The sequence below is a fragment of the Lagopus leucura genome, unplaced genomic scaffold, assembly GCF_019238085.1.
Source record: "Lagopus leucura isolate 7727_CA_CO unplaced genomic scaffold, USGS_WTPT01 27-62_obj-0_obj, whole genome shotgun sequence".
Classification (NCBI taxonomy): Eukaryota; Metazoa; Chordata; class Aves; order Galliformes; family Phasianidae; genus Lagopus; species Lagopus leucura.
The window spans coordinates 68,518-83,652 of NW_024967527.1; the positions used below are offsets into that span (position 1 = coordinate 68,518).

The following is a 15,135-nucleotide window of genomic DNA, read 5'->3' on the forward strand; positions in this document are numbered from 1 at the left end:
TCCCAATGCAAAGGGGCATTCTGTGGGGCAGCACACCACAAAATGCGGCACATCCCCTGGGAGGTGTCCCTCCACAGTGTCCACAGTGGATGTCACATATCCCCGCCCCATCCCTATTCCCAGGTGGGTGACTTGCATCCCCATTCCCAGGTGAATGACGTGTCCCCATCCCTGTCCCCAAGAGGATGACATGCAACCCCATCCTTATACCCTTGGTGAGTGTCAAGTGTCTCCATCTCTGTCCTCAGCCCCAGGCAGATGGTATGTGTCCTCATTCCCAGACTAGTGACACACATCCCTATCCCCATATTAATGACACGTCTCCTTCCCCATCTCTGTCCCTAGGTGGGTGATGTGTCCCCACCTCCATCCTTACCCCTGGTGGGGGATGTGTCCCCATCCCCACCTGCCCCAGGGCTGCAATTCTGGCCCCACACCCTGCCCTCCAAGGTCCACACCTCACTGGGACAAAGCAAAGCACAGGAGCTGGGAACAGCAGGACTAAGGGCAATTTGTATTTCAACAAAATAGTCTGTGCACACGCTTATATTTACACCTGGGAAGGGGATATTTACAGGGCTGGGGGGGCTATATACATAGGGAGGTGTAGAGAGGAGCAGCAAAGTCTAAGCCTGTTCCACTCCTTTCCTCTCTTTGGGAAAGGGGTGAGACAAGTGTGGGGGGAGCTGAGTACTGAAAAGAGAAGGCAAAATGCCCTGCAGGGCAGCCAGGCCCTGGGGACGGCTCAGACCCGCCGAGCCGCAGAGGTTGGGGATGGGGAGTCCGGACCCGAGAGGCTGGGGTGGTTGGGAGGCTCCTCCCACCCAGGGGCAGCAGGAGGCTTGGAGGGAGCTTTGCTGGTGCTGATGGAGGGGACAGGCGGTGCAGTGCTCACTGAGCCCCCGTGCCCCAGTACTGCTGCGGGGGGTCCTGGTGCACCCCAAGGGTGGGGGGGCTCCGCTGGGCTCAGACAGCTTTGGGATCTTTCCGCTCGCCCAGCAGCCAGTACGTCCGCATCTTCCCCTTGCCCTGGGTGGGGGGAAATGGTCAGATCCCCCAGGACCGCGGTCCCCACGGTGCCATCCCCAGCACTGCATCCTCACCTTCATCTCCACATCTCCGCGCAGCTCCAGCTCAAAGCAGCCGAACTCATCCAGGACTTCTTTGGTGGTGGAGGAGACATGGATCTTCAGGGCTGGGGTGGAAAGGGACATGGATGGGGCTAGGAATTGGATGCACCTGTGGTGCTCAAGGCAGGGTTGGGTACCGCCAGCCCCGTGGCTCACCCTGTCCATTGGACTCCATGCGAGACGCTGTGTTCACTGTATCCCCAAACAGGCAGTACCGCGGCATCTTCAGCCCCACCACTCCTGCGCAAACAGGACCTGGAGGCACCGAGATGCTCAGGGGTGGCGAAAGGGCAGAGAGCATCCCACCATCTGCAGCCTGATGGTGCAGCAGCCTCCCAGCACCCCAGGGCTCACCGGTGTGAATGCCGATGCGCAGACGCAGTTGGTCATTAGGCCGGTGCCGGATTTTGAAGGTTTTGACGGCTTCCAGCAGGGCCAGGGCCATGCGGACAATCTCATGGGCGTGCAGCTTGCCGTTGCGCACTGGCAGCCCTGACACCACCATGTAGGCATCCCCAATGGTCTCCACCTGTGGCAGTGGGGTCAGGGGGAGCGAGCACCCATTGGTACCCACCTTGGTGCCCCATACCCCTTACCTTGTACACGTCGAAGTTGTCAATAATGGCATCAAAGCAGGTGTAGAGGTCGTTCAGCAGCGTCACTACCTGCAAGCAGCACAGTGGGGATGGTGGCAGCAGGATGTCCCCAGCCCTGCGTATGGCACTGCAAAGCATGGCAAGCTCCCTGCCCACCCCAGCCCTGCTCCCACCTGCATCGGGGTGCTCTCGGCCGAAAGTGCGGTGAAGCCCACGATGTCGCTGAAGTAGATGGTGACGCTGTCGAAAGCCTCAGCTCGCACCGTCTCCCCACGCTTCAGCTGCTCCGCCACAGAGCTGCCAAGGAAAGCAGGGACAGTGGGTGCTGGGGGTCCTCTCCTCAAATCACCCCTCCTCCCCGCTCCTTTCACCAGCACCAGCACAGGGGGCAAGGAAGGACTCTTGTGCCCTCAGCCCCACATCGGCCCCCAGCCCTATGCAGCCCCCCTCACTGGGGCAGGATCTGGTAGAGGAGGTTCTCCGCCTTGCGCTTCTCCTCCAGGTAGGCTTGGGTCCGCTCCTCCACCAGCTTCTCCAAGTTGTTGGCATACTGCTCCATGCGTGACAGGAGGTTGTCCAGGATGCTGGTGCTGCCCTCCCTGCAAAGACAGGGGCAGCTGGGCCATGGGGACAGGGGGACACCCCCCTGGTGGCAGTCCCCACTCCCAGGTGGAGCTCGGGCCGCTGCACCCCACTCCCCAGCACCCACTTGTTGAATCTGCGGATGAAGATCTTAATCTGGCTGAAGTCAGGGCGCTCAGCGGGCTCCTGCGCCCAGCAGCGCTCCATCAGCACAGCCAGCTCCTCACTGTGCACCCCAGTGTCAATGGAGGGCCGGAAGAAGGGCTTCTGGCTGTTGCGTACCTTCTGCACAATCTCTGTCCAACAAGCAGGGGCCGATGGTGAGCAGATGCCCCCAAATCCACCCAGTACCTTCCCATCCTCCTCAAATCTCACCAACCTTTTGGGCTCAGGTCCATGCCCTCAACGTAGAAGGGGCCATTGCGCAGGGCAATCTCCTGCACAATGATGCCAAAACTGTAGACGTCGGCTTTCTGCATGCCCTGTGCAGGCAGATGGCCCTTCTGCAGCAGCTCTGGGGCTGTCCAAAGCTTCTCTGTAGAAACAGAGCCACAAGCAGTGAGGTAAAGCCCCAGTTCCCCTTCCACCCATGTCCCCATCCCCACAGTTAAGTGCTCACTGGCATAAAGGGCATGTGTGTCCTCGCTGTCGCAGGGTGTGCGGAAACTGGCCAGCCCATAGTCAGTGATCTTCAGCACAAAGCGGCTGTCCACCACGCAGTTGGAGGACTTGAGGCTGCCATGGTGCCCAATTATGCTGTTATGCAGGAAGGCCATTCCCTGTACCCGACACAGAGACACTGTGACACCAGCGCAGTGTCACAGCATCCCCTTCGAGCCAAATGCGCCCTTGCTCAGGTACCTTGACGATGTCATTGATGAGTGAGTAGCGAAACATCCAGTCCAGGTTGATGCTCTCATTCTCCAGAATGTCCTGGAGAGGCACAGTGGGCACCAGGACAGTGGCACCAGCACCACTTGTTGGCCACTCCATCCCCACCCTCACCTCCATCTCCACCCTTGTTGTCATCCTCGTTCCCATTCCCATTTTCATCCCCACTCCCACCCCCATGTTCCCACCCCAATACCCATCCCAACCTCATCTTCACACTCATCTCCATCTTCATTCACACCTCCATCTCCATTGTTCCGCCCCAATCCCCATTCCCCCACCCCCATCTCAATCTCTCTCCCCATTCCCTTCCCACCTCCTCCACCCTCCCATGCCCCCCCACTACCTGCAGGCTGCCCCTTGGGCAATACTCAGTGACAATGCAGATGTTGGGAGGATCGATGCAAGCCCCAATGAAGCGTGTCAGGTGGTTGAACTGGATGTCCCGCATCTGAGGATGCAAGCAGAGCTTGGTGGGGACAGGCAGCACCCAGTCGCCCCACCACCACAAGGAGCAGATGCTGCACTCCAACAGGGCACAGACCCCATCCCAGACCCCACACCTACATGTTTTAGCTCGAAGAGCACCTGCCGCGTCAACTCAATGCGCTTCTTGTTGACATGCTTGATGGCCACCACGTTACCCTGGGGACAACAGAGGGGTAAATGCCCACCAGGCAGCCTTGGGAGATGTGCTATCATCCCATAAGGGTGCAAACTGACCTTGAAGTGCCCAGTGTTGGCGAAGACCTGGTACTTGCCATGTGTGGTCATCAGTGAGCCATAGCTGGAGCCACGCTGCAGAGAGGTTGCATTAGGAAGAGGGACCCCAGGAGGGTTGGTGGCACCCATGGAGCAGGGGAGGGGCAGGACAAGGTCTGGTCTGTAGGGTCAGCATGAAATCTATAGGCTATGTGCTAGCGGGCATGGGGAGCTGTGGAGATGCAGCATTACAGGGGATGGAGGGCCACACAGGGGCTGGATGCTCCACAGGGACTCCACGTTGTGGGGGAGATGGAAAGACATGGATGAAATGTGACTCTGAAGGGGATGGAGCACTCCGTAGGAAATAGATGAAGTGTGGCTCTACAGGAGATGCAGAGCTTTGCAGGGGATGGACGAACATAGGGAGTACAACATTACTCTGCAGGAGACAGAAGGGCTGTGCAGGAGGACAGGACAGGGACAGGAGAGGGGCAGAGGGCTGATATCTCACCAGGGACAGTGTGAGCCGGCTGCCTGCTCCCTTATGGTACCGCTCTGCACTCCCAAAGTGCAGTTCATCCCAGCGGATCCTCCACAGCATGCTGGCCAGCTCCTTCTCCAGCATCAGCTTCCTGAGGGGCAGCGTGGGTCAGCCAGCCTATCCCTATTGCCCCCACCTGCTGCCCCCTAGCCCGCACCCACCTGAAGATGAGGAAACTGGAGATGCCAAACATGACAAAGGTGAGCCCAGTGCCCAAAGCCACGATGGCCAATGTGGAGAGCGGGGCTGCCATGGTTCAAGGTTCAGGTTAGGGGGGCTGCTATGGGGCTGCCCACCCCCAGGGAAGGATGGAGCGGGACAATCCATGCACCCACTTTTATCGCAGGAGGGGTCATCCACATCGAAGACGCAGGGGGGGTTGTCCAAGGGGGGAGCCCCCTTCACCCAGCGGATGGGCCGCCCCAGCCAGTGGATCTGCTTCTCTGTACCCGAGTAGTGTCCCACCACCTGCAGGGAGACAGCTGAGTCCAGCCCCTTCCCCCCAAGCTGTTTCCCAGCCCCCAGCAAGACCCCAGTGCTGCCCCCACCTCGTACTGCCCGCTCTCAGGGTCACTCATGGCCCAGAGGTTGAAGTCGGTGTCACGGTCGTTGTTGCTGTCCATGCTCACCAGTCCCGTCACCCCTATGGGACAAGCGAGGCCCAGGTGGGATGTGGAGGACAGGACCAATCCCTGCAGCCCACCTGCCCCCCCACAACCCCCTCTCCCTGCTGCTACCCTGGAACTTGCGGTCCCGCATCTTCTCGATGAGCTGCGTGGCGTTCTTCTTGGAGCCGCCCTCCCGCAGGGTCTCGTTCAGCACCATGGCGTACAGCAGCACCCCGTCGTAGAAGCACCCCGCCACCAGGTTCATCTGCAGGAGGGAGCTGAGCACTGCGTGCACCCCCTGCGAGCCCACAGCCCTGTGCCAGAGCCATGCACACCTCTACAGCCCCATAACCCCACAGCAGGGCAACGCCCACCCCTGCAGCTCCATTACTCTGCAGCAGGCACACGCACATCTTGGCAGCCCTGTAACCCTGAACCGGTGGCACGCACACCTCTGCAACCCGCAGACACGCACTGTGACCATGCATACCCCAATAAGCCCACAGTGTTGCCACACACAACCCTGCACCCCATAACGCTGTACCACACCCACACACATGCAACGCAGGGATGGCGCTATCTTGCACTGCTCCCACCAGAAGCATATGTCATCACCCTCCACCTCATCCCACCCTCTGCAACCCTATAGGGACAGTCCCCCATCGGCACGCAGCGGGACCTGCTCACCAGGGAGTAGTTGAGCTGCACTCCAAACTTCTGCTTGGCACGCAGGATGAGCTGGGTCTGGAAGTGCTGGTACTCGGGGTTCTGGGGCTCGTAGTAGGTGATCACCAGCACCGTCTGCAAGCGCATCAGCCCACGTCACACTGAGGTCCTCATCCCCACCCTCCACCCCCCCACATAGGAGGGTGCAGCTCACCTGGAAAGCCTCACGCAGCCCCGCATCCTGCCCTGAACCCTGCTGCCAGGGCTTGAAAGCATCGCGGGCGGAGTCCCCTCGCAGGCTCTCCCCAAAGACATCGACATAGAAGAAGACGTAGTCGCCATTGGTCAGGTTCTCACGCTGTGCCAGCTGCATGATGCGGCGCAGCATCTCCGGTGGCCCACACAGGTACACCACTGCCGGGATGTGGGGTGTCAGGGCACGGCTCCTACCCAGCAGAGTCACGGAGCCACCCCATAGTCCTGCCTGGCTGGACGTGCCTGTGCCACATCACCCAGTATGGGGGAAAGTGGAACTCCAGCACACGGTGTGGATGGATGCCCTATGTGCCACGCGCTGTGGAGTGTCATCACCTCAGCCTAAAGGCTTTGGAGAAGGGGAATATAGGGCTGGGAAAGGCGTCAGGGCCATGCCCCAGAGCCCGCTGGGGAATCCAGGCTGAGGAAAGGGACAAAAACATGTTTGGGTTTGTGGTCGGTCGTGCGGCAGGAATGCGCAGGTTCCCGGATTCCAGCACCTTCGGCCGGCCACGGCATTAATTGGAAACAGAGCATCTGCTGCTGCGACCCGAGAGCCAAGGGGGTGCCCGGGCCCCGTCCCACCACTCCCACCACCCCACAGCTTCATGACTGGGGCTCTGCTAATGCCGCAGGGACACCGAGATGGGCGATGTGTGGCGCTGGCAGCAGGTACCCTGCTATGGAGCCAGGCACCCCATGGGCTGCTGTGCAGAGAGCGTCCGGAACCCCCCCGAGCAGGGGCCCTCCTGCCACCGCCTCCTCCCTCCCTCCCCCCGGAAAACCAGGGCCCCCGCTCCAGCCAGCCTGGCTGGGAACCCACGATTGAGCAACGGGGGAGGAGGCGGCGGGCGCCGGAGGAATGTCACGCTCAGCCGCTGGCCCGTGCACAGCCCTAACCCCAGCACTGCTGGGACTGGGTGCACAGCGACGGGGGACCAGGGCTGGCATCTGCATCTGTGGACACTGCACTTGGTGAAAGCCACCATCTGTGGGTGCAGAACCTCTGGAGAGTTGCACATGGGGAGGGACAGGCACTGGGACACAGTGTGGCACATGGCAGCCCAAGGGACACGGAGTGTCCCTTCAGGGGGCTTCTCCATGGGGCAGAAACCACTGGGGCTTCCTAATGGGACATCCCCCCCCAACAAACACAATGTCTCCCCTGTGCCACCTCTTGCCCCATCCCTCAGTCCTTGGGGACACCACGTGGGACTGTCCCTGGCGGTGACAGCTGGTAGCAGATGGTGGCATGGCCACGCGGGGGCTCACATGGCCACAGCCCCCATTGCGGGGGGGGGACAGAGCTAGCGTGGCTCCCAAGGCCAGAGATGTGCAGAGGGGTCGGGGATGTGTGACAGGTGCCACCCAAATGGGGAAAACACACGGGGCTGGCAGCAACACCGAGCAGCAGGGGACAAACCCCAGTGCCCACCCATGTCCCCAGGCACAGGACCTGCGCTCCGCAGGCAGATGCCCTGGTAATTCCCTCGTCTGCAGCTCTAATTATATCAGCCCTGCTGTGAGCAGCAGCAGCGACGTGGGGCCCAGCACGTCGCCCTCAGGCCCAGAGAATGGACATGGCAGCACAGTGCCTAAGGGGCAGGTGCGTGCCAGCCCCTCTACTGCCATATGGGGATGCAGCCACCAACCCCTGTACCTGCATTTGGGGCAGCAAACAATGAGGATGGGGAGCGCTGGGGGGGCACAAAGAGGGACGAGGCTCTCCCCAGCCTCACCAAATCCACACTCCTAGGTGATGCCAAAGCAATGCTCACCGCAGGGCGCACAGTAACAGTGTGCCCCATGGCCCACACAGCATGGGGCAGACCTAGGGGCCCCACGTCCCTGCCTGTGCTGCCTTGAGCCAGGGGCACCGATCACATCAGGGTGATTTACAGCTCCAAGCCGGAAACGTTGGAAGCAATCGATGAGCTGAGCTTTTTCCCTGCGCGCTTCCTCACCCCAGAAAGCCATCAGCTCAGGGCTGGGGGCTCACAGCTCCCTCAGGCACAGCCCTGCCGGCCCATCTGGCTCCTCTCATCCTAGCCTCATGTCCTTCCTAATGACACAGCATCTTCAGATCCATTAAGGAGCACTGCCTCCCCGATCGATATGCCCTGCTCATCAATAATGGAGGAGCAGCTGCCCGCCCTTGCTCTCCAGCTGCCTCCGGAGCCCCTCCATTTCTTACTGCGCCCAACAGAGCCGCTCTCCTGGGGCATTCCCAGCCTCATCCCCATCCCTCTGCCATAGTCACAGCTGGGGACCAGCACCAAGGGGGGGATCCATGTGCCAGGCTGTGTCCTCCCTGAGCAGGGCACATCCATCTCACTGTGCTGGCACCAGAGCCACTGCCAGCACTGCCCATCAGTGGCCACGTCTGCACCATCACCTCCACCTCTAGGTCCAGCCTGTCCTTGGTGGCCCAAGCCACAGGGTGCCACCAAGGTGCCACCATGTCTCCTGTGCTCTGTGAGGGACTTCAGGCAGGGACTAGGGGTCCTGCAGCTCCTCGCTCTAACCTGGATACCCCGATGGCACCAAGGTGGACTCCGGGTGCTCTAGGGACAACCTTGTTCCCCCACTGCACCCGCTGCCCCATGCCCCCCAGTCTGCTGTAACCTCCCTCCCCCCCACCCGTGCCCTACATTTTGCCCACCCCACACAACGCCTCACACGGGTCCTACTGCATCCCAAACCCATCACTGTGCCCCACAGAGGTCCCTCTGTGTGCCCTTCCACTTGCTGTGCCCCACAAAAGTTCCCTGCTGCCGACTTCCAGCTGTGTTCCACACAGGTCCCACTGCGTGTCCATCCGCTTGTGGTGCCCAGTCTGGTGTCCCCATGCTTTGCTGTGACTCACAAGGGTCCCACTGTGTGCTCAGATTCTATGAACCACGGGGTCCCCAGAAGTGTGCCCAACCTCTTGTGCCAAGCATGGGACCAGCTGTACGCCCCATGAGCAGCCCCCCCTCCCTCTCCATCCCCGCACCGCACCCCACCGAGCACTATGCCACGCTCTCGGCGCGGCTTCTCGCCCCGCGCGGGGCCCACGTTCCCTCCGCGAGACCCCCGCCCATCTCATCCCGTCCCGTCAGTTCGGGCCCCGCCGCCCCTCCCCGCACCGCGCCGCCACGCACCGCGCCCGCTGGCCTTGATGAAGTGGATGGCGGTGTCGGGGCCGCCTTCGTCCGGGGAATAGATGTGGTGCCGGACGGTGAGGTTGCTGCCGTCCTGCAGCTCCTGGAAGACGCCCTCGATGGTGAAGTAGTAGGGCCGGTCGTCGGTCTTGCGGTCCACGTAGAGCAGCGCGGCGCGGGAGCTCCAGTTGAAGTGGGCGTGCAGGTGGGAGACGAAGGCGCCCAGCTTGGGGGCGGAGGGCCCGGTGCGCACCGTGGTGCGGTAGTGCTCCCGCTTCTCGCTGAAGCCCACGGCCACGGCGCCGGCGGTGATGAGCGGCAGCCGCCAGTGCGAGGCGAAGCGCCCCACCGAGGCGGCGGGGTAGACGCAGCCCGGCCCGAAGAGCACGTCGGGGTCGTGGTAGAGCTTCAGGTCTACGGCCTTCAGCGGCGCCACGTACTCGGAGCAGGCTCCCCCCAGCTCGGAGCTCATGAACTCGACGCGCACCGAAAAGGGCCGCGGCAGCAGCGGCGGTTCCCCCCGCTGCAGCGCCTCCAGCGCCAGGCTCAGCGCCGGCTCCACGCGCGGCCAGGCCCACGCGTAGCTCACGTTGCGCTCCGGCAGCACCACGGCCACCGTCAGGTTGGCGCCCGCCCCGTCGGGGTTCGCCGCCCGCCGCCCGCCGCCGCCGCCGCCCGCCGCCGCCAGCAGCGCGGCCAGCACCAGCGGCAGCCGCGGAGCCATGGGCCGCGATGGCTCCTGCGCCCGCCGCCGCCCGCGGCTCCTCCGTCCGCCGCCCCGCCGCGTGCACCTCCCCCGGGCGGGGCCGCCCCGGGACGGGCAGCTCTCCCCTCCACCCCTCGCCGCCCCGCCCCGCACCGCCCCCTGCCCTCGGCCCCTCGGCAGCGGAGGCGGGCGGTGGTCGCGCCGTCGGGGCGCGGGGGTGTGCCCGAGCCGGGAGATGGGGAGCAAGCGCGTGGGTAGAGGGTGGGGGTGTCGAGGAGAGTGCGAGTTCTCGCGTGGGGGAGTCGGGGAGGGGGCTAGGGTGATGGGGAGCTTGTGAGCTGGGGGTCCGACTGCCACGGAGGTCCGAGTTCTGGGTAGACCTCAGAGTGGAGGGAGTGGGGAGTTGGTTCCGGGTGCAGGGGGTTCTCAGCGCCTGGGGAGAGAGGAGGGTGAGTGGGTTATGATGATCGGGGTACGGGGGTGTTCAGCGTGGAGGTACTGGGGAGGGGATCTGGAGTGCTGGGGATCTCACCATAGGGAATCGATAGCGGTGCCCCGGTTCTGGGGATACCTAGACGTGTGGGTTGGGGAGGTGGTCCCGGGTGTTAATGTGCCACAAGACTTGGGGATCGGGAGGGGGTGGGCTGCTAGAGGTCCCTGTTGTGGGGGGATTGGGTGGCCGAGTTCGGGGAGGGGGGAGACGTGGTGCAGCGTGAGGAGGTGGTCACTTGGGAGAACTTGGGAGTTATTACGCAAATTCTGGGGTCCCCAGCGTAGGGCGATTAACTGCAGTATCTAAATTATCGGTGGTCTCCACCGTGGAATGGCTGGGAGGGGTGCACACGTCTTGGCGGTCCCCAGCGTGGGGGCACTGTGGAGGTGGCCCTGAGTGCCCGGCGTGGGGGTACGGGGGAGGGGATGCTCTGTTTCTGGGGGACCTCGTCAGGGGATGGTTGGGGAATGGGGAACCTCGCGTCCCCGCTGGAGAGTCCCTGTGGGCTTGCGGGGTCCCACGAGAGCTCTCGGGGGGACACGGGGCAGGGACAGTTGGGCGCGGCGTGGCAGGAGCGATGGGGGGGGATCTGGCGGGGCGCCGCTGGGGGCAGCGTGCCCGCGCACATTCCGCACATTCCCGGGCCCCCCACTCAGCGCTCCGCGCCCGCCCCACGCGTGAACGCGGCGAGAGGATGGGCGCACGCGGGGGCGTGGTGGGCTTGCGTGGGTCTGGCTGCCCACGCGGGGCCCTCGGCGAGGACATGGCTGCAGCGGGAGTCCGTGTCTCCTCCGGAGCGTGGACAGGGCTTCTCCTGCCAGTCCCTCTCCAGGTGTCCCCCGACACATCCCCCGCGCGGCCTTGGGTTACGGATATAAATACCGGCGGACGGTGAAACCCGACCGGGAGCGGCGCGCTGGGGACCGAAAGCTCTCGGTAGAGCATCAAAAAGCAGCCCCGCCGCCGTCCCTCGTGATGTCTCCGTGCCGCCAGGGGGGGCCCGGGGAGCGGCGGCCGTGCGCTGACGTCGGACACCGCGGAGACGGGGATAGGGACAGGACCGGGAGGGGAGCGGCGCGCACCGCACGTGATGCCGCCGTTCGTACACCCAAGCGCGGGCTCTGTGCGTGCCCAGAGCCTTATCCAGCCCCGTGTTCCTCGTCTTGCTTTTGGGTATTTGCAGCCACATCTCGCCTTCCCCTCACACGGAGTTTTGTCTTTTTCAGTGTCCGTGCAGGAAGGGTTTGCCCTCACCCCCAGCTGCTCCCACTGCCTGCAGCGTCCATCCTGGAGCTGTGCCAACCAACCTCCTGCCTGTGGCATCCTGTGGTCCCTAATGGCACACGTGGGTGGCGGTGGGACTGGTGGACTGCAGTGGGCCATGCGTTGAGCACCATGGGCACAGCATTGCTCCACAGAGCTCGTGCACTATCTCATTTCCCAGGTTCCCAGAAGGCAAACACAACTGCTGGATCCTTAAAGCTGCTGATTGTTTAATTGGTTAAAAATGTGTTTCCACCTCCTGGAGTGCAGCGAGGCGAGCAGGCGGTTGCAGAGCACTGCCAAGTGCCTTCACCTCTGCACCGAGAGCAGGGCCAGGAAGCTGTCAGCCCCAGGAGGTGGCTGTAAAGTGTGTCAGGCAGCAGGTCAGGACAGCCGAGCTGGGTGGAGGAGCTGCATGGGACATCAACATAGTGGGGATGTGGGACACTGGGGTACAGGAGGCTGGAGCTGAGGCACAGCATGGATGGAAGAGGCTCATCCATGAGCCCCATCTCCCTCCACTGAGCTACTCCAAACACCCCCTCATCCCTGCCATGAGGGGAACATCTCCGAAAGATTGAGGCTGCTCTGGCCAAGAGTTCACAGGCCGCTGCATGAGCACCACAGAGGAATGGGCATGCACAGTGAACTGTGCATTATGGGCTTCGCGTGCTGCAGTTGTCAGGGTAACCTGAAGGACTCCTTGTTTGTGTTTGGGTTCTGCATGCCAACAATGGGAGAAAAAAATGAGCAGAAGAGAAGATTGTGAAGAGAAAAGCATGGGTAATGTGGCAGCTGTGCTGTTCCTCAGGTTCAGATCAGGCAGAGGTCCCAGTGTGCTGGAATTTGATGTCACCATGGGAAGAGCCACCAGCATCTTTCCATGCTCCAGAGTGAAGGAGGGTCCCCACCTCTGTCTACAGGGTCCTGTCCAGGTCTCTACTGTGGCTCTTTCTGAGGGGTGTGCCCAAGTGCCCAACACTCTTTCTTGGGGTGCTTCCATGAGTCCCGGCTATCAGTCGTGATGTGCTGGGGCACTGTGGGTCTGCAGAGGGCTGATAATGCTGGAGCTGGGCTGCATGGAGCAGGGGGCTCTGATCCTGATACTGGAGAAAAATCAGCAAAGATCAGCAAGAGCCATTGAGATTGTAAACCCCCAGTGTCCACTGCAGGTGTTGCTGGCCCTGCGGCACATAGAAATGTTGATGTCACCAGACCAAGTGGTTCTACCGGCCCCAGTGGTGTCACCAGCCTCACTGATGCCACCAACACCAGTGGTGCCACAAACCCCAGGGTTTCACCAACCTCATAGATGCCGTCAGTCTAAGGTGCCACCTGCTTTACTGGTGCCATCAGTCTCATTGCTGTTACCAGTCATGATGGTGCCACCAGCCTCTGGTGATGCTACCAGCCTTACTGGGGCCACCAGCCCCATTGGTGCCACCAACGGTTTTGGGGCCACCAGCCTCATTGATGCCACCTGTTGTGGTACCACCAGCAGTGGTGATGCTACCAGCCATACTGATGCCACCATCTCTGTTGTTGCCACCAGTTAAAATGGTGCCACCAGCCTCATTGGTGCCATCCAGCCTTGGTGGTGCCATTAGCCTTTGGGGTTCCACCAGTCATATCAGTGCCATCAGCCTCTTTAAAGACACTGGCCCCACTCGTGCCGCAGTTCCAGTGGTGTCACTGTAGTGCATGCATCCCTGCATCGCTTTCTCTGCCACAGGCACCCATCACTCGCTTGGTCCTGGGCCTGGCAGGCTCGTGGCACTTTCTTGGATAGTGCAGTTCCTGCGCAGCCCAGCACTGATCTCCCAGGGTTATTTCTGAATCACAGGACAGGAAGCATTTAGAGGTTTAAGCCGAGATGAATAATGTGCTCATTTCCTTGTGCCGACTACAAAGCACCTGCTCCAGGGGATTTATGGAGTGCCACTCTCTCGCACTCGCGGCACTGCTGCCCACCCGGATGTTATTATTTTCTTGGGATGGCTGGTGGGTGCCAAGGCCTGTTTTCCCAAACACTGTGCACCTTCCCATCATTCTTCTTAGGAAAAGTGGCTGAAGGCAGCAGTGGGGCACATCAGGGTAGCCCCTGGTGCCAGAATGTGGCCCCAGGCAGGGTAAGGTGCACAGTGCCTTTGGGTGTCAGCAGGTGTGAGGTGGGAGCATTGCAGGAACAGGTGTCTCCAGGGCATGATGCTAGATGGGGTGACACAGGTACAGTAGGGCTGCAGAGGGACGAGCAGCTCCTCTCTGCGGGCAACTGTGGCAAAGGAGAATAAGGGGTGCTTGCAGCCACTGGGATAAACAGGCTGGAGAGGGCATGGGAGAAAAGGACGGAGCGCGCTGGAGAGGGATGGACCACAATGGGGAGGAATGGAGCATTTGGAGAGGGGTGAAGCATGAGGACAAAGAGTGGAGTATGATGGAGAAAATGGACCATGTGGAAGAGGAATGGAGCATGTGGAAGAGAGATAGAGCATACTGAAGAGGAACAGGCTGTGAGAGTGAGCAGCTAAGCACGATGGAGAAGGGTGGACCACAGTGTTGAAAAAGGATGGACCATGATGGAGAAGAATGGAGAATGAGAGCAGGAATGGAATATGAGGACAAGAATGGACCAAAATGAAGAGAGATGGACCATGACAAAGAGGCATGCAGCATGAGGGTGAGCAGTAGAACATGAGACCATGAAAAAAACCAGAGGGTGGTGGAGCACTGGGAGCACCAGGGAGCATCAGAGAGCTGGGGGGGCTCAGCGTGCAGTCTGAGGTGTACCGGAGAACAGAGCCCAGCCTGAAAGCCAGCCCAGCCCCTGTGAATAATGCAACATCGAGGTATTAATTATGCCCCCTCCACTTTGTCCTCTTTCTGGAGCAGCAGCCGCACAAATCAGGCTGACACTGACCCAGCTCGGCCCAGCGATAAGTTGGGTCAGGCTTTTTTTTTGCTGCTTAGAGAGAAAATAAAGTGCTTGTGGGGAGCAGGAGCCAAGCTCCCCAGTGCCTAAAACAGCAATCGTAGCACTTCCTTGGATTTATGGTGTTTGCTTTCACAATGCCAGCCGGGATCCTGTTTGCTTCCTGCTCTGCAGCTGCAGCCTAAGCTGAAGGCTCAGGAGATTCAGGTTTTATAACACTCCTGGATCCTGCCGATGGCAACTTGTCCATCATCTTTTACGACCCGCACACCTCCTGTGAGGCTGGGCTGGGCCACTGCCACCCCATGCCATTGCCCACCTCCGGCTGCCCCTGGCAATGGGGTACGCTTCCCAGCGCCAGGCACTGTGTGCGGGGGCTGAGCTGCACCGGCACGGGCAGGTTGCTGAGACAAAGGTGTCACCTTCTGCAATGTCCTGGGATGCTCGGGACTGATGGCAAACACCAGAACTGGGCACCCCGTGTCACCTCAGGGACAGAGCAGGGTTGCACCACACCACAGCATCCCGCAGCCCAGCTCTGTGTGCTCTGTCCATCCCCATCCCCTGCCTTCAGAGCCGGGATCCCCAGCTGTGAGAGCTTGGCCACCCCCACAACCACCCCTTCTC

The 15,135-nt window shown here is 61.3% G+C and overlaps 1 protein-coding gene across 1 annotated transcript; it reads right to left on the bottom strand.

Moving 5' to 3' along the window:
- Nucleotides 1-487: 487 nt before the first annotated feature.
- On the bottom strand, nt 488-9,841 carry NPR2 (natriuretic peptide receptor 2). Its single transcript, XM_042893898.1, has 22 exons — nt 9,118-9,841; nt 5,934-6,133; nt 5,741-5,854; nt 5,183-5,318; nt 4,994-5,088; nt 4,781-4,913; nt 4,607-4,691; nt 4,416-4,536; nt 3,923-3,997; nt 3,767-3,844; nt 3,546-3,650; nt 3,170-3,241; nt 2,928-3,087; nt 2,688-2,843; nt 2,436-2,604; nt 2,179-2,325; nt 1,900-2,023; nt 1,727-1,795; nt 1,485-1,659; nt 1,287-1,385; nt 1,104-1,195; nt 488-1,029 (listed from the first exon to the last, which is right to left on the bottom strand). The coding sequence occupies exons 1-22, from the start codon at nt 9,839-9,841 to the stop codon at nt 967-969; spliced, it is 3,192 nt and encodes a 1,063-aa protein (XP_042749832.1). The 3' UTR covers nt 488-966.
- Nucleotides 9,842-15,135: the final 5,294 nt, after the last annotated feature.

Bases quoted from the DNA above. Each gene is read 5' to 3' on its own strand.
- NPR2 (XM_042893898.1), bottom strand. From the start codon at position 9,841: ATGGCTCCGCGGCTGCCGCTGGTGCTGGCCGCGCTGCTGGCGGCGGCG. The intron at 5,319-5,740 runs GTGAGCAGGTCC...TCCCTCCTGCAG, and splicing joins TGCAGCTCAACTACTCCCTG to ATGAACCTGGTGGCGGGGTG. The intron at 3,845-3,922 runs GTCAGTTTGCAC...TGTTGTCCCCAG, and splicing joins CCAACACTGGGCACTTCAAG to GGTAACGTGGTGGCCATCAA.